This window comes from Apis cerana, linkage group LG14 (assembly GCF_029169275.1).
Source record: "Apis cerana isolate GH-2021 linkage group LG14, AcerK_1.0, whole genome shotgun sequence".
Taxonomy (NCBI): domain Eukaryota; kingdom Metazoa; phylum Arthropoda; class Insecta; order Hymenoptera; family Apidae; genus Apis; species Apis cerana.
This window is the reverse complement of record NC_083865.1, coordinates 10249117-10274968: the sequence shown is the minus strand read 5'-3', so window position 1 is coordinate 10274968 and position 25852 is coordinate 10249117. Positions and strand designations below refer to the sequence as shown.

General features: G+C 39.7%; 1 protein-coding gene across 11 annotated transcripts; it reads left to right on the top strand.

The window, feature by feature from the left end:
* The first annotated feature begins 57 nt into the window (after positions 1-57).
* LOC108000995 (cAMP-regulated phosphoprotein 21) lies at positions 58-25736 on the top strand. Of its 11 annotated transcripts, XM_062084803.1 has the most exons (16): positions 58-197; positions 13631-13805; positions 14117-14403; positions 14548-14827; positions 14977-15411; positions 15523-16186; positions 16315-16490; positions 16679-17727; positions 17823-17976; positions 18085-18275; positions 18382-18555; positions 18640-18802; positions 18882-19068; positions 19172-19272; positions 19417-19446; positions 20178-20398. In XM_062084803.1, the coding sequence occupies exons 2-15, from the start codon at positions 13790-13792 to the stop codon at positions 19443-19445; spliced, it is 3906 nt and encodes a 1301-aa protein (XP_061940787.1). In that variant the 5' UTR covers positions 58-197; positions 13631-13789; the 3' UTR covers position 19446; positions 20178-20398. The 11 variants fall into 11 exon arrangements, with proteins under 11 accessions (XP_061940787.1, XP_016917249.1, XP_028524083.1 ...); XM_017061760.3 differs by lacking the exon at positions 19417-19446 and having other exon boundaries at positions 15577-16186; positions 20178-25736; XM_028668282.2 differs by lacking the exon at positions 19417-19446 and having other exon boundaries at positions 20178-25736.
* The last annotated feature ends 116 nt before the right edge of the window (positions 25737-25852 follow it).

Here is a 25852-nt window from a genome sequence, read left to right as displayed (position 1 = left end):
ATACGATAGAGACATCTATGAAAAGCATCTGTGCTGCCATCTAAATAATGTTTCGTTTAATACTAATAAGTAAAAACAGATAGCGTTACTAATCCACTATGCACATTTAAAAAAAGCAAAGGACAACAATACGCGATCGAGTACAGTGAAAAATTGGTGAAATGGTGAAGTTGTGTCGTGCGTATATTTAGAACCAGGTGAGCATTTATTCATTAATTACACTTAGCTTCATTTGTCATGTGCCAATTGATGTGTAGCTCGTTTTAGATAGAGTAGCACGTTTTTCAGGATGATTTTTGTACATTTTAATCAGTGAGAAACATTTTATAAAGTCCACTAGGTGTCTCCATTGAATTATATCATTAATTTGTATACATTGAAGAATCAAAAATTTATAATTGCATATTTAATTGTTTAATAATTTTGTGTCGTGTTTTATTATAAAATCATTTTGATAAAATGTATGAATTATTCATTTTTATATTTTTTCGTGCATCATAACCTCTTCACGTATAATATTCTGAACCGTTTTACGAATAGAACATACATCGACAGGTATGCAAATATGTGTATGTAGTAGTTATGTGTAACACTATTATGTGTATAATATTGTTAATATTAACTTTATTAATTTATCTTTATAAACAATAAGGAAAAAAAGACGATCAAAATCGATAATACATTAAAATTCTGGTTTATCATTAGTTATTTGTTTCTAAACTTCTTCAATAATAGAGATTAATATTTCATCAGTTTTAATTATACATATAAGACTTAATGCATAATAAAAATAAATTAAAAGAATATATATATATATATATATTATGTATATCTAGAATATACATATATATATATACATATATATATATATATATATAAATATTTGTGCTTAAACATTTAAATTGTTGACACTATGTATAATACAATTATATTTTTTTCCAATTTAATAATAAAATTGATAAATAATTAGCACATCAAACTATACACCTGCTCACATATTCATCATATTTCATCATTTTCGCGGGAAAATAAGTAACACGTGGTTCTTATATATACTTCGTGTTTTTTTAAAAAATGAAATATATTTTATCATTCTATTATACATATATTTCTTTATTAATATGCTTTTTTTTAGAAAGCTACAAACATTCACAATAATTTAAAATTAATAAAAAAATTTTTCATATATTGAAAATACATATGATTTTTTCTAATCATATGGAAAGGACAATTTAAAAAAAATTTAATGTTATTATTATAAGATGAAATTATGAAAAAGTGATTTTTTTTTTTTTAAATTTAGAAGTCAAAATATCCCTTCTCTTAGGGCATGCCAAAATTTCACGGTGGCTTAATGCCCCCATCCCCCACCATGATCCGACCTCTATTGATTGCTCTACCGCACTACTGCCCTACTTTTATGACTTCACTTCATCCCCGCCTTCTCTTTCTCTGTTTCTCTCTTTCTCTTTGATTTCATGTACTCTGGTAGTCCTCTTATCGTGATGTCATAGATATAAGAAAATCATGGATTTCATGTTGTTTATAAAACGCATTTTTTTTGATTACACCTAGTTTAGTTAACATTTTGATTGCTGATTTGTAATAATATAATATAACAATGTAACAATAATATCATTCTTTTAATTCAGTTTTTGGAATTTATGATATTTCAATCGCTTCAATAGATAAAATTTTAATATTAGAATCATATTCAATATAATAAGCCTTCAGAAATCTTACAGTATATACTTACAGAGTTCAAAATGAGTCTACATTACACGAATGGATCCGTAAATTGGAGAATCAAAAATTATTACGGTAATAGATTAGCGAAGGATTTAGGAACGAGCGTATCTATAAATTGACTAGTAATGCATATTATGTATCGATGGTATGCAATCTTGTGGATTGTGGTGCACGTGCGTATGTTGCTGTTACGCTTACGTGTCACATGTGTATGCAACGTTGCGTGCACAGGATCAAGGCTACACGTGGTGCAGGTTTATTTTTGAAGAACCTGTAACACATAGCACGTCCAGAGGAACAAGGCTTTTTTCCGTCGTCTTGCGTGCAACCTCGGGATATTTATACAGTTTTCTGTTTATCACATTATCAAACTGTGTATTGTTCTATGCTGGCGCGTTAAACAATCACAGATATTGTTTTAAATCAAATGACAATTAATCCAATTCTATCTGACTGTAGATGAATTTTCAACTTATTATTTACTTAGAAAAAATGGTTTCTTTTTCTAGATTTGTCTTTATTGGAAATTTACACGGATAAAAAAATGCGACGAGTAATTATCGTTGAGTAAAAGGGCCTCGAGATTTTTTCTTTTTTAACTTATCGATCAACTGACAGCTTTCATCCGTTAAACATCCTTTCGTTCATTGGATATTACTATTATCGCGAATATATACTTGATCTTTGACTCGAAGGATTTTATAGTTTTATTGGTTTATAATCTACCCTAAGGATTTTAAGGATTATATTTACAAATAAATTTAATAATTGTGGTATATCAAGTGATCGGTTATTAAAATGGATCAAAGATGCGAAGAAAACATAGTGTGATCGTATTTATATATTGTGCCGTACTCGGCGGTAATCGAGAAGTCTCGTTTCACTGAAAGTGGTCTACGTTGCGTGTCATAATCGGCGCAAGGATTAAACGTCGATGAAAATCACTTATTGCCTACCGGCTAACATAAATAGTCTTCGCGTTGCAGTGCACGGTTCTTTATCCAGCAAGGTCATCGCAGAAGCGAACAAACGAGATGACTCACGCGGGATTCGCTCGAATGCTTTCACCATTGGGCCGAATCGTACTCGGATCGATCGATGCCCAGAGTTAAGACGAATTACGAGCGGCGGCCAAGGGAGGCCGATTTTCGGCTAGCCTGCACACAAATCACTCCTCTTCGACGAATCCACTGGACGACCACAGTCACGCCAACCCCGGTTTCGCACTCCATCTTATTGTAGCATCACACACGTGCCGCTGAAGAATGTTCTGTTAACCTTCTTTCGGGGAATTCCCGGCCTACCAGCATGGAAATTCGATCGAAGGTAGTCGTGGGCTCGAGGTGAAGGTCAAGTTCACTAGTCGGCCTCAATGATTCGCACATGACGCGAGCTTTTACCGAATCTTTGCCCACCGCGATTGTAACTCTTTTTTTATTCCATTTTGATTTCTTTCCTCTATATTAATTCCAAAAGAAATTTCCAAGAAATGTTTCAAGAGACTTGAAAGATAATTTGTTTTTTTTTTTTGTTTTTTAATATATAATAATATAGATATATTGAGAGTCGTCTTGAAAAGTAAAAGTTGAAGAATATTTCCAACGATGAATTTATGTCGACGGTAATTAAGGATAACCTCTCTTCTATGGGAACGATAAATAAAAGTAATCGTTGGTCGTTGATAAAGGCTCGATATATAGTAGATAACAAGACGTGTAGGAGAACCTCCTCGAGAAGCAAGGAGATAAAAAGTATTTGCAGTGACCCTCGAGCAAGGTAGCGTGCCTGAGTTCTATAAGAAAAACGGAATTGCTCCTCTAACAGTTTTTCCCCTGTTGATGAGTTGTTAGCTTTGTATCCTCCTACACCCACGATATCCAAGAAATGTGCGTCGTTGCTTTATGATACAATTTTTATTGTTCTCATACTTACTCACAAAGAGCGCGCAACACAAGAAGCGATAATTTTCATTGCAAAAATCGTAACAATATTTTTTCTTTTTTTTTTCATTGAAACGATTACGACGAAATGGTGCAACTTGAGAAAAGGAAAGAAAAGAAAAGAAAAAAAGCATCGATATGCAAGTTTTATCGAATCGCAAGAGGAATACACGTGCGACGAAGTTTAGAATTATGTCGTTATTCCGAAGAATATCGTTCCTTGGGTATGAATTCTGAGTCATCCAACAGGCGAACAGGGTCACGTTACATCATTAATCTTTCCCTCGGTAAAAGCAATCATTTTCACTATTTAAGAGCGCTTGTTGTGACATAATCATTTTTTTTTTTTTTTTTTTTTAACGGGGACACAAACTCTAAATTGATTTTTCAATTAAGGAGACGATTGCTTGAAATCACAACCTCTCTAATTCACTAATCCCTGTCATCAGTTTCTTTTTCCTTTATAATTTTCTATTCATTTCCAGATTCTAAGAGATATAATCAGATTTGATGGTCGATCAATTTCTTGATCATAATAGAAATTTTTTCTTCGCCCGAACTTTTCTTCGCTTAGTCAATTTAATAACTGTGGGTCTATTTTAATAGCTTTTTTTCCCCCCCGCTTGATAATCAGAGAGACCAGAATGGATATTACACCGGATAAGGGTACTTGGTTGACATTTAATAAGATTTTTTTATCGTGGAATACCGGCAATCTGCTAAATCTGTGTCGACGAAAAAGAGAGAGAGAGAGAGAGAACGTGGTAAAAAATTCTCGAAAATGAACAAGAGATTTTCTCGAATGGATTTACATCATGATACCATAATAAATTATAGTTGATTCGTCATGTTTTATATTTCATGGTCGCGTGTACTCGTTGGAAGGTTGAACTTTCGATCGACTGTTAGTTGCGGTTTTATTCTGAGAAGGATCAAGAGAAATTCGCAGAAAATTGGAACAAACTCGACACGATGATTAATAAATGATTAATATTCGTCATAGATAAAATTTTCTAGATCTTATCGACGATCCAATGAAATTTTCCCAACGTAAGGAAATATAACGCGAACAAAGAGAGAGAGAGAGAGAAATTCCATAAACGTTGGAAAACAAGGGCAATGACCGGAAATTTACTCTTACTCATCCCTATCATACGATATTCAGCCTTTAGATCGGAAGATACAATGACCGTGTTGCACGTGTCTGTTAAATTTTTCATGGAATAATTGAAGTTGTCTTTGTGAATATCAATAGGAATAAATGCAACTCCATATCAACTGGCCAGTTTCTCAAGTGATTACGGTTAAAGCTTTCCTCACAAATGGCGAAACGACTCGATTCGTTATTCTTTCTTTATTATGTCCTTTATTAATTCCATCTTAATTTATTTTAATAGATATCACCTATCGATATTAAATTTATTATTTTACGATTCTCCCCTTAATTAACCAGCTTGGAATCATATTTTCAGATATGAAACCAGCTTGATGTTCGATCGAGAGGGACAAGCGTTCACGTTTTCTTTCACGTGAATCATCGAACCTTCACTCGATCTAACTGCACTGTATAACAACCTGAATAATGCAACGTCAGTCCGCAGAACGTAAAGCCTTTCCGACCTTCCTCTTCTTCCTCTTCTTCCTCTATATAAACGAACCGTAAGAACATTCATTAGAACATTATTCGTCCTCGGTTCGCATCGACTGAAATCATTTTTCACAGATTGATCATTTCTTTTGCAACGATTCGCGAGTGCCAGCTACGTTTCAGCCTGCGAAAAATTATCCTAAAGCTTTGCACCGCAAAGGAGGGGAAGAAGGAATTGCGAATCTAATCCGCGTGATGGCCATCTATCTATCGCACGGCCAAGGAGTCTCTCTTTCGGTGAGGATCGGCCCGGTGTTAAAACACCCGCGTTATTTTTGGTTCAGAGGCCTACAGAGAGATATAACCTGTCAACCGTTTCGAGCTTCTTCCCTCTCGCTTCCTCTCTCACGTTCTTTCATTGATGCTGGCGTCAGACGCTAGCCTGACGTCAGATCTGGACCAGGGCCAAAATTGACCGGTTCTCGTCGGGAGCATACGCGATTCGCTCCTCACACAGTTCACCAGTACAGTACTGGGAATCAACAGGGTGCTTTCCCTAAGTTCGTTTTCTTCCCTCCAATTTGATCTTGCAACTTTCCCTTCGATCTCTAGATTTTATCGAATCCTAAAAGAAAGGAGAAAAGAGCAATTTGAAATGGAAACTCGAAATCATACGATATTATTTTCCGTCTTCTGCACAGAAGACGGTACTAATTTCCATTGCGATTTGTAGAGAGAAGAACCGTCGAGATGCAACAGAGAAGGAACCACAGAGAGAATACGGTATTGATCGAGCCGAAACCGCTTCTCCCGCTTTCAATTTCACGATATTCTTCCTAATCGTCCGTCCGTGAATTTATAAACTGAGGGGGAGGGGAAGGCACGTGTTGCTTCTCTAACTCATCCTCTCTTTACCCCAAGCTTCGATTCTTGAATTCCTTTCCTCGAAATTAATAAGCAGGGAAGTATCTCGAGTGGAAAACTTCCGTTGTGAATTCTTCTTGTCGTATCGATAGCAAATCCGATGAATCGGATCTGAACTCGATGAATGATAAAATAGAGAGAAGGGATTGACCCCCTCGAAATTGATAATGATTACGAAAATTATTCTTTCTAACATCTAACATGGCAATTGCGATGAGCATTGATTCTCTGCCCGAGAAGGGGGAGTGGGAGGGGGGAAAAAGGCGTGGAGAGATCGATGGACGTGGATGCTAAATGCGAGCCGAGATATATATCGATAGATACGTAGTAGCAGTGGTTGGGCATCGTGAAAATATTTTCATTATAAATAGCGGAAGGGGACCAACACGGAAGCAACTCCGCGTGCTTTCACGAATCTTTCGCGAACGCTTTACCTCTTTCTCTCTCTCTGGAGGCGAATTCCTCCTCGTTTCTCACGGTGCATTCCTCCTGAAAGATTTTCTTTTTCCCACCGATTTGTATCTCGATTTGATCGGCGATCGATTTGCGCCTGATCTTTTCTTCCTTTTCTTTTTCACGATGCGAGCTTAATATCGTGCAAGAAGAGATTAGAAGATCGGAAAGCAAGAGATGATTCGATCGAACTACACCTTTTCTCTATCAACTTCTCCATTCGAATTTCCATTTGAGGAGCAATCGGTTTATGGACATGTTCTTCCGAATCTTTGAGTCGCATTATTGAATAGAACTTCCTTTGAACTTGTCTTACATCAAATGCTGCTATTAATATTCTTCCGTATTCTCAAAGCATTTGTTTCTCCCAGACAGGGAGACTCGTAATTGTAATCCGATTCACCGCGTAATTTATTTCTGTATATGCTCGAGAAACAATTGAAACAGTAATTGAAAAGAAAAACTCGATTCAAAGAAATATCTTCGATCCAAGTCTCTTTGAACGGCGTCAATAATCCAATTTATCAACGTTCAAGAATATATATGAAGAAGGAGGAAGAGGAATTTCGTATTCCTTCTCTTTTTTCTCGAAGTGTGAAAGCACCTTTACGGGATGAACTCGATCCGCCTTTGCCGTTTTATTTTCTGCCCTATTTGCCGGAATATAGGTCACGAGTTCACCAACCCTCCGCACCCGGGTCGACTCCGGTGTACGGGTTGACCCGAATAAAATTTGTCCGGTGAACCGATTCCCCATCATTTCGTTTCGCTCCGTGTCCCACTTTATCCGCCGCGCCCCCCGTTCTTCCTTCCCATGAAATAAAAAGGAGAGGAAGAAGAAAGAAATCTGCAAGGCGACTCGAATGAATTAATTCGAGAATAGTCACGCTCCTATTTTTATTTCGAAGGATATTAAATATTATTCGATCGATCCTTTCTTAAAGCGGATGATCCAAGCGTATAGGCAAGCATTGGATCGAGAATGGATTAAGAAGTTTCCATCCATCCGATTCTTCTGATTTCTCGTCGAAAGGTTTCTTGAAAGAGCGAAAAAGAAAGAAGAAGAGGTATAATCAAGATTGACAAGGGAGCCGCGTACGTCAATGATCGTTTTAATGTCGTAACGAGGGATCGACGTGTCGTCACGACGATATACAACTAAAATAATATGTTGAAACATCGCCAAGAGAGAGAGAGAGAGAGAGAGAGGTTCTTCATTGTCTTTTTTAGCTGGCAACCAGCTGCCTCGGGGATCGTGATCCGTATCCGCGAGAGTGGTAGGGAATTAGACGGTACAAATTTATTCAGCTGTTTTCGCTTTTCTCGACTCGTTTCGAACAGTCGTGCACCGGCATTTCCGGGAAGAATGATCGATAATTTCCAGATATCGTTGCTCGAATTCAAATCGGAGGGGATCGCAGGATTTTTATCGCCGCGTCAAATCCCCGGTTTTGGTCGCTTTTAGGCTATCTTTGGGGGGGATTTTTTTCGAAATCATCCAACTGTTTTTAATCTCCACGAGGGAAAACGAAAACTGACCGACTAAAGGAGACACGTATCGACGAGGATCCCGTGCCAAAGGAGTTTGGCAGAGACTGTCGGATCGGCGATTAAATAGTTGCGAACGAAATGTGTGTACGTGTATGTGCGTTGAACGAGCAGGGAGCTATCCGTGCAAATTTTCTGCGGGAAAATCGTCGGAAAACTTGTTCCTTCATTCGGGAAAAAAAGAAGAGACGGATACTTTAACGTCTCGAAAGGAGGAGGATCTCTCCGGGATTGATATTTATAGAAGAAGCGCCCGGCGGTGGCAAATTTTCACCAAGTTCGTTTCACGAAATTCACCCCTTTTTCCACTCTGATTAAAAAAACTTTCCTCGATCTTGGGGAGTGGAATAACTTGTTCCTTCCTCCTCTTTCTCTCCCGATTCTTGGAGAACGTTTCCCCGCGCATACAACAAATTCGCCGCGTGTAAATACAAAGAATCTTGGAGATTTTGGGATTTGGAAAGGAATACGTTTTATCGATTGTTGTATATAAAAACGGTACATTAATTATTAGCCCGTGGAAACAAATCTCTGGTGAAATTGCTTCGAAATAAAAGAAGAAATCGGATCGATCTCTGATGAATTCTCGAGAAGAGGAAGGGGAGGAGGTAGTCCTCGAAAAAGAGATATCCTTATTCGAAATGTTTAACACGCAGAGGGTGGCCGATGCGTCTGTCCAGGGAGAGTAGGTCGTTTCCATGGCGACAAGGGGTGCATCGGACTGGCACGTATCGCTAAACCGAACGTACTCCCCTGGCGGCCTCTAACCTCCCCCATATATCCCGCCTCCTGCGGAATATACATCCTACCGGCCGCCTCCTCGTGGCTGGGTCATCCCTCCCGCAGGAATTGGGTTACTTCCTGGAATTGGCTTCTCCGCGAGCGCGCGAAAATATCCTTCCTTCCTTCCTTCCTTCCTTCCTTCCTTCGGCCCGATTGCTCTCCTCCAAGCGCGGCTCGTTTTTTTAAGACGAGTGTCTAATGCTGTAATTGTTATTGTTACTGTTATTCGATTTCACGGAACGATTAACCCTTTGCGGCTCGCAATACTGGCTTCGAACGCCGACAATATTTGTATATTTGCGTTTGACCGCTTTTAAAAGTGTCGAATCCTTCCAATCGACTCTTCACGCCTAACTTTAGGAATCGTGTTTTCAAATTTTCAAAGTTTTCAAACAGTTTGGCAAGGATGAAACGAGAGTAGATTTCGAGAGAGGATAGGAGAGAGAGAGAAAGTAGCGGTGAAAATAGAGATAATAGGAAGGTAAAAGTAAGAAGAAAATGGACGAATGTGAATGCGAGAGCACGTTATCGGGAGTAGTAACGCTTGCTCTCAACGAAATGAGAAAGGTGAAAGGCATCGGGCGACATTTTATCGCGATACCTGGCACAAACCGTGAGGATGCATCTTGGTAAATTGTATCCTTATTTTATTAGAATATCGCACGGATACAAGCTTCGATATTCGGTATAATTATATGATTTCCTTTCTTTGTAAAATATTGAAATAGAAAATATATTTTATAGATCGGTTGAAATCATTTCAAGTTGGCTAAGGAATTGATCGAACGCAGGAAACCGTTCGGCCGAGGGAAAAGAGGCCTGGAACGCAAAGGGTTAATCCTTGACCCACTCTCGTCGCGTATCTTTTTTATCCCTGCATCGAGCGAACGATCATCTCCTCCTAGGAGTTGTTCCATCATCGAAGACCGATCCCAGTCCAAACCTTAATCTATTTTTAGCATCGTGTGTCGTTTTTTCTTTTTTTAAAGCGCAAAATAATATTTGCGCAACGTGATATCGTAAGCGAAACGCGCCCTTTTTTTTTTAGCCCTGCCACCCCCTCCGTTGTCATCCCAGGGAACGATACCTCTGATGCGTCATCGGGAGGAATAGCCTTGCGGACGTATCGCGTGTCGGAAGTCGTCGAAAAGAACGTCCAACCTCGAACCGTCGTATATTCGAACCAAGAAAACTCTGTATCTTTTTCCCTTCCTCTTTCTTTCTTTCCTCTTTTTTTTTTTTTTTTTTCTTTTTCTAGTTCGAACCAGGGCCATCGAAGACCCAGTTATTCTTTCCTCAAACGAGAACACCCTGTATTATTCCAGGGGATACCAGAGGTGCACGACCTAGTTACGCTTGGGCGTGTTATACGGATCATAGTTACCGTTCGCGGCGATACACGTGTACGGGCAGAAACCACTGTATGTATATATATATATACATATATATATATATGTGTGTATATCTATATGTATACTACTCCTAAGAAATTATACGATAGTTTCCACGGGAACATGACTCTGCCGAACGCGTAGGGATAGGGAAAAGTTGTTAAAGCGAGTTCTAATTCACGGGTCCTGTCGTACGTACGTGCGATCATCGGCAAGATAATATCGACTTTTCGATCGAATTCATTTCGAGCTTTCGAGGATTTTGAAAGAATAGTTTTATTTATTTTCTTTTTCTTTTTCGAAAAATTTTCACGCAACGACGAGATTTTTCAACGGAACTTTCGATTGTTGGGATTGTGTTAGGTTAAAAAGAAAAAGAAAGGGAGATTGAAGGGGAAGAAGGAAAGCAACGGTTGAATCGTATCGAGGAAATTGACCACTCTCTGGCTCTTATTCGGTTCAGGCTCGCGTGTGCATTGCCAGGCAATTTGTAACTTTCAACCGTGCTATATGATCGTGTGATTGGTGCACACGTCCGGGAATAGTTAATAGTAATTATATCGATTATTTCTATCGTTGTTTCTTTCTTCCATTGTTCCAAGTACGACATACCCTCGAGGGTCTACTTCGTCTTGAAAGAAAGGGTTTATTTGGTAATTCTGATTCTAATTTGCTCCGTTAAAGAAAGGAGAAGGAAAATCTCTGAAAATCTTCCGTCTTTCGCATATCCCCTCCCTGCTAATTTCTACCGTACCGATCACGCCACGCTCTTATTTTAAAATTCTATCCTGTTTAAAATTCGATTCTGTTCAAGATACGGCCAGAGTTTCCGAGAATTTAGAAATTTCATGGAAAAGATTACAAATCATAACGATATCGTGCGATTAAAATCACAACCGAGGAACAGTGACTCACTCGACACCCGGTACACTCGAAACACGCGCACGCGTGCACTTGCCCGACACACGTATTCTCTCTTTCTCTCTTTCTATCCTGCTCCCTTCAAAACCATTCCTCCTCCATTCGATCTCCATTCTCGTCCGTATTCCTTCCTCTCTTATCTTTTGCTTTTCAATTCTCCCCTGCTCGTGCCTCCGCTTTTTCGACATTTTCCATCCCTCTCTCGCGCTTTGGCTCCTTTTCTCTGCCTGCTGTTCCCCCCTCCCTTCCTCTCTCTCTCTCTTTCGCTCCCTCCGTCCCTCCCTCTAACCCGAGTCCGTCTCGCGCGCTCTCGATACCGCTCTCCTCGTCGAGTTCGCGAATCGAGGGACCGCGCCACGTTTCTCTCTCAGTCTCTCGCGCAAAGCGGTTTCGTGGCGACGTATCGTTGCACGCGCGATAGATAGATTGTGGCTGGTCCAGGTCTCTCCTACGTTTTGCCTCCTTCTCTTCCTCCTCGTGTTCTGCGTGCTGTGTCTCTTTTTTCCCTCCATTTTTCTCCCTCTCTCTCTCTCTTCGATTGTTCCTCCTTCTCCTCGGTGGCGAGGAAGTTTTTTTCTCCTCTTCGCTTCTCGTGTTTCCCTTCGAGTTTTTCATCACAACATACACACACACACACACATACACACATATTTCCCCTTCTTCCGCCGGAAGATGATGGCGGTGTCGGTGTGTCGTCTCGCGGGCGAGAGCATGGATCGTCACCGTGAAAAAAGGAACGCGGTGACGGTTGGTTCGGACTCGTGAAGAAGGAGATCGGAGGCCCCTCGACGGAGAAAGAAAGAGTGTACTGCTATTTTCGAGACGCCGTGGAGCCCGGCCAACGTGCGTGCGTGCGTGCGTGCGTGCGTTCGTTCGTTTGTTCGGTTCACGGTACGAAAAAAAAAAAAGAAAAAGAAAACGAGAGGGAATCGCGGGTGGAAGGTCGACGTGATCTACGATGGATCCTGCGAATCGTTGGGCATCTCTTGCGCACGTACATCTTCGATCTCGAGATTTGTTTTATGCGTACGTTGCATAAAAGAAAAAGTAATTCTCGTGCACTCGTGATTTTAGTTTAATTTAATTTAATTTGGAGAAGGAGGAGGAGAAGAGAATTTGGTATAACGGAGAAGATGACGATCGAGTCGAATCGTTCGAGCGATCTATATCTCGCGAGTGATCGAATTGATCGATCCCTGGACCCGCATTGACCCGCATTAACCTTCCGTCGAATTGAATTTAAGAAAGATCGAATCATGGGCTGGCGTTGCACGCCGTTGTACCTAGAGAGGAGAAAAATCAAATCGATCTCGCGTCTTGACGATAATTTCGTTACGTGTCCTTTTGCAAACGTGTTCCCCTCTGTCTTCTATCCGTGAAGCTCAGAGAACTGACCTATCTGAATGCACTTATCAAGCTCGAATGATTGTCGTTCCCTCTCTCGATTCTCATCTTTTTTTCTCTGTTAATTTCTAGAGCGTGACAAGTATAACTTTGAAAAATTAAGAATCGTGAATATATATATATATATATACGTGTGAAAGGAAATAGATTTCAGATGATCGAATAGTGAATTGTGCAGGATTTGTCGTGTAACGCAGTGAGAATAAGTTTAATTTTGATCAAGAGAGAGAGAGAGAGAGAGAAAGGAAAAAAAGGATGTCTCAAACGAAGAAATAACCGTTGCCTTCGGGTATTCACTTCGTCGCAATGATTCTTGCTCTTTGTCGATTAATCGTCATGGAGATTGGTCTCTGGAGGTTGGTTATGGTTTTACCACGCCGATTCATTCCTTCGTCGACATCGTTTTTTTTCTTTTCTATCGTATAGATAGAGATAGAGGATTACATATACAAGTCGAAGCGCAGATTGTACGAAATCGAGGGAAATATCTCTGTTACTTGCGAATTTATAAATCTCGCTATAAACTGGACGCTTTTACCGCCTTCGTACTTATGGTGTTCGCGATCTTAAATCTAATCGTATACACGATAATTTATTGCAAACAACTTGATCCCTCGTGAAAATTATATTTCTCGATCTGTTCGAGAGAAGAAATTTTTCTTTCTCGCTTGACGTAATTTTTTGTCACCGCTTGCATGCACGAAATTAAAGCTCTGATCAACAAACAAATATTCGATTACCTCAAATAATGGGAAAATCGAAAAGTATCCATAAATATCAATCCGTTTTTTCTCTTTTTCTCTTTTATTTTATAACGATACATAATCAAATTTTCACGTCTTTTCCCCTCGTTCTTTCTTTCTTTTTTTCTTTCTTTTTTTTCCCCCTCCTGACAAAGTCATGACTCGTTGTGTTGTATCTGCTTACAGAGTGTACGATGTTGGAAGGTGGACGTGCAGTGATTTGGCTCCTTGTATCAGCCCCACGAGCTGCACGCCACCCGAAAGATTCACGTACTAACCCAGTTGCACCTGTTTGAACCCACCAGTTGCAGAGTCTGCACCGTAACCCCATGACGCATTTAACACATGGCCCGCCTGGAGAGTAAGTGTTATTCACGCTCATGATCTTACGTCTCTCTCTCTCTCTCTCTCTCTATTTATCTATCTATCTATCTATCTCTTCCTCTTTCTTCGCATCTTCTTTCAAATCTTGATTCGTTACACAGACGAAATCTTTCCAATTCGAATTAATCCGTTCGTTTCGTTACGTGCGTTGCCGATTCGGAAATTATATTGGGAAATACGAATCTTGTCTTTTTTTTTGTTCTTTTTCTTTTAAAAATCTGGGCATGCCAAGACGCTCGAAAAGAATACGTACAGGATTCGTAAGTGAGAGGTGGGTTTTGTTTGCAGTACCAAGTATAGTGGTGCATAAAGGCAGCAGGTCGCACAGCCGACCTGACAGTCCCACGGTGGTGGTGCGAGGAGGTATGCCCACGCTGCCGTCCTCCAGGCAAGGCTTCGTCGCGAGTGGCTCGAACGCGTCGTATCAGAACAGCACGGAGCCGGATATGTTGGACGGGAATGCCAATCCGAATGTCGGCTCCTCTCCCGCATCGAATTCGCACCATCGTGGCGGCACACCCTCCTGCCCCCCCGACAACAAATCGGACACAGAGAACAAAAACTTTCGCAACAGGGTACGTGTTGTGTGTGTATGCGCGTGAAGGTTCTGAGAGAGAGAGGGAGAGAGAAAAAGAAAGAACGAAAGAGAGGAAAGGAAATTTTCCGGATGGTTAATCGCGGTGGCGGTTTAAAGCACGAACGTGAAATATAATTTTTAGACGAGTACGAAAGTGAAGTTACTGGTGAGGAGCCATGCTATGAGAGAGTCGACGTCTCCCCCGAGGGAGGCGCACAACAACGGTTCATCATCGTCCCCGCACAGCCCGCAATCGGTCGACGGCGAGAAGAAGTTCGTTGGAAACCTGTCTCCCAATTCCGCTAACGCGAAGCTCAATAACAACGAGCCGATGTTCAACAGCAATCTTTGCCCGAATCAGTCCCCGAAGCAAATGCGTAACACAGCCACCTCACCCACCTACCGAACTCCGTCACGAAATGGTAACAAATGGCTTGCCCCCACCCTCTTCTCCCCCTTCGCCCCCCTTAATGTCGAGTCGCGAGATTTAACGGCGATTATCTTCTTCTTTCTTATCCCCACCGCAGACAGAAACAGTACACGAAGACAGACACGTTTCTCCTGATCGCAGGTCAATCTAGTCCCTCTCAAGTTCACTCGCCAAAGAATAATCAAACGTCGCCGACGAATGGTGGGGGGAAGTCGGCGGAGAGCCAGCGGAGTTCCAAGATGACGGGAACGCCCCACGCGGTCCAGAAATGCAATAACTGCGCGAAGAACAATCAAAACGATCGTCCAGGTTTACTTCAAACGCCTGTTTCCCCGTCGAAGTCCGGCCAACCGCTCCAGCACTCGCCCAAGAGCACGAACCTGGCGCAGAATCATCAGCACTGCAAGTCGGAGCAACGTAGGCCGAGCACGTTGAGCGTTTGCAACAGCCAATGCTCGTCGACTCAGTGCGGCAATACCTTGTCCGTGAGCAGCAGGCCTGGCTCGCGGCACAAGTTGAGACATCAGAATTCTTCCCAGGGTAGTTTCGACAGCGTCTCCCCTTGCCTCTCTCGAGGTTCGTCCTTAATTCGTAATTGATCAGCTTTCTGGGGCTAAAATCCCCTTTATCCTGTACATATGCGTGTATATTTCGTATCGAGCATCCATTCGTTCGTCGAATTTTTAGGGAGGGAAAAAAGAAAAAAAGACGACGTCAACAACGAATCCTTTTTCTTCGCAGATAGTAGTACGGAATTGTATACGGACAGCACAGGGATAGATCTGGAACATTTCATCGCCGAGACCATTAATCGGAATCAGAAGGATAGAACGGTGCTGTTGAAAATCGAGAAAGATCTGATAGAGTTCGCGAGGGACAAGCAGAAGGTCTGCCACAAGTTTCCGAACATGTCCTCGTACAACAGGATGTTGGTGCACCGCGTGGCCGCTTACTTCGGTATGGAGCACAACGTCGATCAGTCCGGTTCAAGCGTGATAGTGACGAGGACGAAAAACGTGCGAATACCGAACACCCGTTTCAAGGAGCACATAAGGGACGACTTGATACTATCCGAGGAACCGAGGAGAAGCATACTGAAGAGGGACTCGAACTCGTTCGAGGACAGTTTCAACTTCAAGTCGCCGGATAGATTGTCGGGCGATTACTGCCGGCAGAACAAGAGTTTCGAGGAGAGGGAGGAGGAGTACGAGCGCGCAAGGCGAAGGATATTTAAGGATAGCAGCGGGGAGAGCAGCGAGGTTACGTCCTGGCCTTACTGGTCCTCCTCGGAAAGCTCCGACGCCTCTGCGAGGTATCGTTTGTTACATCCGTCGGATCACACGATCATGAGGTGAATATCCTGCTGAATCAAAGTTATATATTATTGCGTTATTAACGCGTCGAGTAATAAGTAACAACGAGATCATGTTACTTATATCTATATATATATATGTACATGTATATATATATACACGATAGGCAAACGAAGCTCTTGAAAGGAGAATCTTTAGACGGAAGGGAATCTTGTCGGGGTTCGGTACTGAGACCATCCGTTTCCAAGTCCTTTAGCTTCGGTGGTTATACCAGAGGAATGCTTTCTAGAGGAGACAGTGTTACATCTACTCATAGTGCAGGAGCTCGTCTCATGAAGCAAGGTTTGCTTCTTAAATTCTTTTCAAATATTCTCTTCTTTGTGTGTGTCTCTTCCTTGTGTGTGTGTGTCTCTTCCTTGTGTGTATATGTCGTCGTCGTCGTGTGTGTGTGTTTGTGTGTGTTGATTTAAATTTTACAAAAATATCCAAATAGACGTATATAAATTAGAACATTGAATGTTCTGTTGCAGACTCAGGTGCTAGTATGTGTTCACGGCTTAGCCCTTCGAGTAGCGGTTATAAGTCGCAAAGCCAGCGCAGCGATGCCACGATATCACCGTCTCCATCGCCATCCCCCGTGGCAACGATGACCTGCAGTCATACCCAAGTATCTAGTCAGGATCTCGCCTCCCCGGAATCGAATAATCAGACGGTGATGTGGGCGGTTACCAGTATATCGAGCGTGCCGCCTGGTAGCATAATTATAAATCCGCAAACGAATCAACCGTACACGAATCCGGATGGTTCGATTTATCGCTTCGATCCGGAGAATCCACCTAAATTTTATACAGCTTCGTTGTCTCACGAGAACGACAGAAACGACAACGTGTCGCCCGCGAAGATCGTAGAAATATCCGAGCCATCCAAAGTAACGGGTAAAAACGAGAATAGAAAGAGATCGCAATCTAACAAGCACAACGGTGGCAACAATGTAACGACAGTGACCCACGTGACGAACTCGGCAACGTCGCCCAGTTTGCCGTTCACCCCACCACCTCGAGATAATCCAGGACCATTGCGACAGCAACAGCAACAGCCGCAACCGCAGCAGCAACAAACTCTAGTCAAATCGTCGTCGACGGTGCAAACTTGTAATCACAACCAAGCAGCTCAAACATACGCGACCTACGTACCTACCTCAGAACCGTTCAACCAGGGTGTCTATCCACCACCCCATGTGGGACAACAGACTGTGATGATGGCCCCCCATCCGAGTCAGAGTCAAACGAATGTTCAAAACAATGGCCAGAACGATGTATTTAACCAGAATTCGGTTTACGCGAATTATGCAGCAGTACCTGTACAGCAAGGACCAGTATCGCAGACAACGGAGATAACCGAATTGTCCGGATATTTTATGGGCATGAGCATCTACGATCAACGTGTAACTGGTGATAATCATTCTACGCCACCGCACTCTTACCCTCAACCGCAACCATCTACTACGAATCAAACGAATCTGCAAAATGTGCAGACGATGCCGCAAAATTATTGGCAACCACCACCTAATTCCGTACTGGTATGAACTGTTACGTTATTCTATATATATATATATATATGTATTTTTTCATATAATTTCGCATCAACTCTTTTATCTTCTGTATTATTTTCCAGCCGCAACAAACAATGTACTTCGTACCTCCACCTGGTGCGGCACTTTCGGTTAGCCAAGGTCCAGCCGATAGACAACAGTTGCACCAGCAACAAAGATTTCCAGCAAATTATTCATTCAATGCACAAACTATGACTCCTCCGAGCCAATCGAATTGTAGGTAGATTTTCTAAGATTTTTCTGAATTATTATTGCGCACGTTATCGCGTATTTCTAAATTATGTAATAAATATTATTTAACGTTTTCCTCGTATACTTTTTTAGCTAATTACGTGGGTACTTATCCAGTCCCTTACAACTCGATGCCCGCAGTGACACCAGCACCAGGGGATTACACGTATCAGCCACCGGTTCACATGGTCCCTACGTACTATCCACCGAATCAAACGACGATTCAACCACCACCTGTCATGTACAGAGTACCAACACCACCAAATACTCCAAATTCTAATCAGGTAAAAATAGGCATTGTTTCAAACGGCGGCATGTAATTTTAAAATATTTATTATTAGACCAGAGTAAAAGTACGTATAAATATCATATCCTGTAATCAATACATAGATGCCTGGGGTGCCATTGATGTATGTCAACTCCGGCAGCTATCCACCGCCAACGATGGTATCCAATGGGACTTTTGGTCATCAGGTCGGACACAATGGCACATCTCCAGCGCCTCCTGGAACTTATATGACTCCTGCGCTGGTTCCCAATCTCGTGTTTAGGCAAAATGTTCCCGTAAGTTGTGCTGTTGCACGAGAAATGGAGAAAAATCTTATATTCAACCATTCGACTATTATTATTATTATTATTATTATTCAGGTCGTTGCCGGTGTTCGAGCTTCAACGCCAGGTAATTCTCAGAAAACGAGCAGGTCACCGACTCCAGCACACGAGTTGTTCGGAAGTGGGAGCGGGGACAGAAGCGCACAATCCCAACCACGCTACCCACTGCCAATGTATCAGGGTGTCCATATTGTCCAAGGTATAATATATATATATATAGTTTTAGAATTAGCATTTTTGTCGATCTACGGATTTGAATTTTTCGTATCCCTTCGCAGGAGATATGAGATTGATGCATCCCGCAGTGCCAGCTAACCCACGATTGCAATATGCACCAGTACCATCACCACCTGTTGTTCAAGGTTGTCCACGACCGTATCGACCTCCTTCTTATTCGTCGAACACCTCAGGCGCTGGTACACCCACATCGTTCGATGGGAGAAATCAGAAAATTCGTAAACAGAGGTGATTTCGATCAGTTTCAAAATTAGTTGCTTTGCGCGTTATCGTTGCAATATTGAAATGCAAAAAAAAGGGAGAGTGATAACGTTAATTTGTTTTTAATTAGGTCCAAAGTAACACCGTTGCCACTAACAGGCGCGCGGCCCAATCTTTATCAGACTCCTTCCATGCCGCTTTCGTCTAACGTTCCGAAAGATATCAGAGAAGGTAAGAACCGATATTACCGATATTAATTGGTTAGATGTTCGCTCGGTACGTTGCTTGAAAGTTTTGTTACTTTCTATTTTTGTTCCGCTTATAAAGAACGAAATGTGACACAATTTTTGACACGTTCTTGTATCTCCTTAAAAGCGAAACCTGTGGAAGACAATATGATATAAGGTACAGAACTTCAGTATAAAATACTACGAAAAAAAAAAAAAAAAGAATACACACGGTTATCTACATATTGTTACATAGGTGCTTCTTCACATGCGTTGATTTCGCTTTGTCGATATTTGTTGTTCGTGTAAAAATGTGGCTGGAATATTTTGCTTCCTATTTTGCTTTAAGCTTGACAGCAAATTGGTTGAAAATTGTTGCATTCTTTTTTCGATGAAATAAAAGAAAAATAGGAAGCATACATTTTCAGAGCACATTCGACTGTGGCACTGTACGCTTACACACTCACGCGCACAGGTTTCTGTAAGAATATTTACTTTCTCTCATCTATGACGCGAACATATTATGTTTGCTGCACAATGATCTAATTTTTTATTATTATTATTTTTTTTTTAGAAAGATATTATCGGAACGTACACAGAAACAGAAACGTCATGATGGATCTTTGATTCGAAAATGACAATTTTTTTATTTTTTTCCTTTTGTTTTTGTTTGTTTGTTCGTTTGTTTTTTTGATACTAGATACAGCTACACAACACTTGCAACTCGATCGTGCGATATTTATATGTGTGGAAATACGCTTTAGATCAGTTATTATCGATATTTCTGACGTACTGAGACACTCGTTTAACGCAATCCTGATTTGCACAACAATAATTCACTGGCATTGTATCGACGTGGATCGATGATAGGAACCAGCGCTACTCTCAGAAATAATTTTTTAATTACAGGGACCGTGAAGGTGACAATCACCCGTCGAAACCAACTCGTACAATATTAAATACTTGGGCCAATATGTTGAATGGAGGATCAGCAGAATGGAGGATATAAAAGAAAAGACAATTGAATCGTTGAAACAAGCCGATTGAAAAGAACCGAATGAGCAGCTCGTGGTTTACCGCTATACATACACGATTCTTATTATTAAATATTAATAATACTTTTGATTAAATATCTAAGGAAAAAAGAGAGATATAAAAAGCATACAGCACCTAATAGGAAATTCAAACTTGTTACAAATCGGGAAAGGAATAAATAAGAAAGAGAAATGTAACTATAAAACGTAAAAAAAAAAAAAACGAATTATACATCCCTTTTGATAAAACCTGGAGAATGATGAAAATAACGGGAAAGCGAAAAAGAAAAGAAAGAAAGAAGAAAAAGAAAAAAAAAATTGAATTCGTTCATAACTGACTTAATAATAAAATCTGATTATTATTCAAAAAAACAACAGAAAGGGGAAGACATAGGAGGAAAATGTATATGCGTGTACAAAAGAAGGATAATATGTGCGGTTTTTTTTTTCTCTTTTTTTGTTTTCTCCTCTCTCCTTTTTGGCATATAAGGGCACGATAGACACAGTGGCGTACACACCAAACAGAGTTACTGAACAGAATTTTAACTATTACAATTATTATATATTATATATACAGTATATTATATTATATCTGGAGATATTTTAATCGCGGTTTTACAGATACTATATGAATGTGAGATTTACTTTTAAGAAAAGGTACTTTTAAAGTGAACACAGATATATACGCATGGATTTTCTGGACCGTTCTACGGATCAGTCTCGACCGACCAGGGAATCCTCATTTAAAATAACGATAAAACTAATATACGAGTATTATAATACACGTTACTGAGTACGTTTACAATAGTACCGCATCGCTGTCCAATTAGAATCTCTGGATCGGTTCTACGTTCTATCGGGAATGATCATTGCTCACTGATTCTTCTGTGTACTGCCACCAAAGAGTTGCGTTAATCTTAAAGAAATTAAAAAGTATAAAAAAAAACAAAAAAAAACAAAAAAAAACGATCAAAAAAGAGAAAAACAAAAAGAAAAGAAGAAAGGAAGAGAGAGAGAGAGAGAGAGAGAGAGAGAGAGAGAGAGAGAGAATTGCTGCCAGTTGTGATTCATGGACAGAATGAAATTATTTGCTACCTCAATTTTGTATATCGAAAAGATTTTTCACATTATCGGCCTTTTACGGATTTATGAATTAAGAAAGCTTTTAATTCTATTTCATTCAAAACCAATGAGGGTATATATCGTCGAATATATTTCGCAAAGTGATTTATTGTAAATAAGTAATTGCTTGACGAAAATGTTTTCACAGGGGGAGAAAAAACATTGGATAGAAAGAATTTTTCCCCTCTTCTCCCCCCCCCCCCTGGCATAATTCATTCAATAATTCTCCCTGATATTTTGCATTCTAAAAAAGAAAAATCCTTGACGCTTCTGATCTCTGACGATTACTTTAGTACAAGTTGACATTGTTGCTCGTGAAGAAGAAATAAAAAAAAAAAAAATAAAAATGTAAACGTATTCAGTATACATGGGTCTATCTATATCTATAGTTCGACACAAGTAGTTAAGTAGCGCGAAACCATCACAGCTTAGTATCAGGAGAAAAAAAGAAAAAAAAAAAAGGAAAAAAAGAAGAAAAAAACCTGCCTCGCATGCGTTTAAAAAAGAGTTTTTTTTTTTTTTCTCCCTCTCTCTCTTTTCTTCTTCTTTTCCGTTCTTATTGTCCGTAAATAGGGAATTGATGTGTGAACTTTTTAACCGATAAAAAAACGGGAAAACGACGCGCACGATTTATTTCACGTAACATGATTTCCTTCTCGCGAGAGGAACAAAATGAAACGGGGCGCTTTATATACACGACACACGTACATACATACATACATATATACACAGTAACTATGATTCGTCTTCCAAGCTTCACAGCACGCTTCTGGATCCTATCTAGATATCCGAGCTATGTAATTAGATATACTTTTCATGCCCAAATTCTGCGAAGAAGCAATATATGTATCAGTTTGGCAGCGGTGATGGTTGACGCGTGATCGTCGTAATTAATAATGTCTCCGTCTGTGAAAAAAAAATTCATCTGTGGATCAACGTGCGTCGATCCTCGCCTCGTTATTTATTTTGTATCGATCGGTCAAAAAAAGGGGGAAAAAAGAAAAGAACAAGACATTCAATTTATAATTTAATTTATACAATTTATCATCAATAAAATCATTTTTTAATATATCATTCTTTAATTTAAGTTTTTCGACGAGGCTGTGACGTACGTTGTTCCACGTGAGAAATAAATACCAAGTGGAATCCATCCAGAAGCTTCGCTTACGGTGATTGTACTTCAGGACGTAGGTGAAGGGTGTGCCTATCTTTTTATTGAGAATTTAATTGACGAAAAAAAAAAAAAAAAACGCGCGCACCGCGACCTTTTATCTATACCCTGTACCAAGCGACGCGAAAGAGAGGCACTACTTTCTTGACGGGAAAGCGTGATAAATTTAATTAAAACCTCTAGATTTTAAAGAAAGAAGAAGGGAAAAGGGAAGGGAAAGAAGGGAGGGAGAGTGGTGGACGAAACGAGAGAGACCTGAGCAGAATATAAATATTAAGCAGATTAGAATTATCCAATGTTTCAATTATAAAGAGATGGGCGCACAACAAAAGTAGTGGTTTAACTGTACCTAAAGTCGTCGTAGTGGTTAACGAAGATAATTGTACCTATAAAAGAAAAACAAAAAGAAACAAAAAAAGAAAAAAAAGAAAACAGTTCACGAATCTCTCTAAAAAACAAAAAAAAAAAAGATATATGATTAAAAAGAAAAGAAAAAAACGGAAGGAGAAGAAAAAAAGTGAAATAAAATTATCGAGAGGTATCGAGAGAAACAAACCTGCAAGTATCGTTCGTCACCATCTTATCGTCACGTGATCTTCGAGTGATCATTGTTTTCAAATGTAATTATTCAGTCGTATATTTAATATTCGTTATTTTCGTATTTAATCAAGTATATCTATACGATTGACGCGAGGAAATGATGATGAAAGGGGAAACAATATTTATATAATTTAATCTGGGCGAAGAGCGTTATTTGCAGGATACGTTTACGCGCTTACGTCGTGCAACCGAGAAAGCTGAACCAAAGTCATGATTGTAATTGCACAGTCACGTTTATTTATTTTTCATTTCGCTCGCATGCGCTTTTTTTCACGAATACTCGATGCATTTGCTGTTGTGCCCGGTTGCAATGCCTTCAGTAATTCGTTCCGCTCAATGAAACACGTTACGAAGAAACGTTTCACTGATAATTACTTTATTTATATACGTGCGTATTATTTTCATTCGAAGCGATCTAAGAGAACGATTTGAAATTTTTCGAGGTGATCAGCATATGCATCGAGCATTGTTCACAAGTGATTTTTTGTAATTTCGCCTGAGCTATTATTAAAAATGAGTGAGTGAGTGAGTGAGTGAGTGAGTGAATGAGAGAGAGAGAGACAGAGAGAGAGAGAAGAGAGAGAGTGCGTGTATCATTTGCCCGGCAAATGATTAGTTCGAGGAAATATTAAAAACTATGTACGATCGAAAAGAACGGGTGATAAAGTCATTGTAACTTTACAAGACTTCACGTTCGTTTCCTACTATTTTTGTATGCAACATTAAGGGGGAAAAAAGGAGATTGACGGTAGTGAGAGAATTTAAAGAAAAAAAGAAAAATAAAAAAAAAGAATTCGTGTGTGTGAGAGAGGGAGAGGATGAGGACGAAGAATGAAGAGAATAAAAAAAATTGATGAGAGAGAGAGAGAGAGAGAGAGAGAGAGAGAGAGAGAAAGAGAGAGAGAGAGAGAGAGAGAGAGAGAAAGTACGTATGAAAGTTCGAAGCTTTTTAATTTGAAGATCCTCGCATCTTCCTGATCACCTTCCGTTGATTGCGTCGCCACTCGTCAAAGACTCGTTAGCGTTTAAGTGTAGCCGTGTGCCTGAAAATTAATTCATTTTTGCGCGCGTTTAACCGATCCTCGATAACGCTACACGGCACGCGGCTGAAACTTTTCGTCCACGTGGGGAGTGTATTTTGAACTTTTCAATTGTTATCCGTACGACTCGTCGTAGAAAATTCTTGTCGTGCGAGAAGCGGCAGGAATAATTTCAAAATATATTAACGTGTTTCATTTATATATATGTATATTTTTTTTTTTAATTTTCACGATTTTCAGTTCTAATCTTGTCGAGAAAGAAGTTCTGGCAACTTCCTCCCGCCTCTTCTCGTAAGGCATTTGTAAGTAGCCCGTTAGATCGAAGATCGGTAATCTTTTTAAATTGATTCTGATAGCGTTCATTATGATTTCATTCATCGAACACTGTGCGGGACGCAGAAAACGACGTCGATTCGTTAGTTACCGATCTCTTTAGATGTTAGCTGGCGTGAATTCGACGTCTAATTGTTAAGCGAAAAAAAAAAAAAAGAAAAAAGAAAAAGTTATCTCGCAAGATTGTTTTATCATCGACAATTATAAATGAGCGCGATGTCCCGATGTGGTGAATATATTTGAAAATATAAATTGAACTTGACTGAATATACAATGGAAACGACCAGGATAAAAGTCGAGTAAAACACTGCACATTGCGTATTTGCATTATTTTCAGATCACGTCTGAATGTTTCTTTTCCGTTCGACATATCACGTGGAACAAGAGCAAACGATGGCTGTGCCTTTATGCTTAATATATTATAGTTTAGAATTTTCTTTTGGACTGAGATTTATGTGCAGAATATCTTTCCGTCTCTTATCCTGGATAAATGCAAAAATGCATCGGTCGAATATATACATTATATATTTATTAAAGAAGAGATTCAAATGTATTCACCGATAGATTTAAACTAGAGCACTTTGTCGAGATACGATGTTAACTCTTTGAGTCTCAGAGAGATTCAATTTTCATTAGAAACATTTGATCTTTATTTTTTTTTTTTTTACATGAAAGATATTGTATAATTTATATTAAGTTTATATAAGGAGAAGATTTTTTCGTATTTTTATATAATTTAAGAAAGAGAAATATACGTATAAGAAGAAGATAGTAGGATATGCGTATATACTGATCCTCAAAGAGTTTGCATAGGGGAAAAAGATGATCGATGAAATGAGTGAATGAGTATGCGTGGGAGGGAAAAAGAAATAATAAAAGAAACCTACGACGAATCGGAGAATTCGTATGCATATGCATCGTGAAGGTGACCGAGAAGGTGAATTCAATTAAGAATCGTATGGTGGAAACAAAAGAGCTATACTACCAACCCAAAGATGCACAACATCATAGAGAGCTGGACAATTTGATAGAACTCATGTCACTCTAATTATATTTCTTGTTATATTATATACATATATATATATATATATAAATATATATATATATCATATTTTCCAAAAACGAATTATATATAATTCAATAAAAAAGAAGACACTCTCGTTTGATACTTTGCGAAATCTTGAAATTATTCCTGCCATCTAATATGTATTGGTGATTACAATTAATTATATATTCGATGATTTTATTTTTTGATCAATTAAATTTTATAACATGTATAGTATT

Coding starts and splice junctions, on each gene's coding strand:
- LOC108000995 (XM_028668282.2), top strand. Junction 15,412..15,522: donor CTCCCCTTGCCTCTCTCGAG/GTTCGTCCTTAA, acceptor TCGAATTTTTAG/GGAGGGAAAAAAGAAAAAAA. Junction 19,069..19,171: donor CAGAAAATTCGTAAACAGAG/GTGATTTCGATC, acceptor GTTTTTAATTAG/GTCCAAAGTAACACCGTTGC.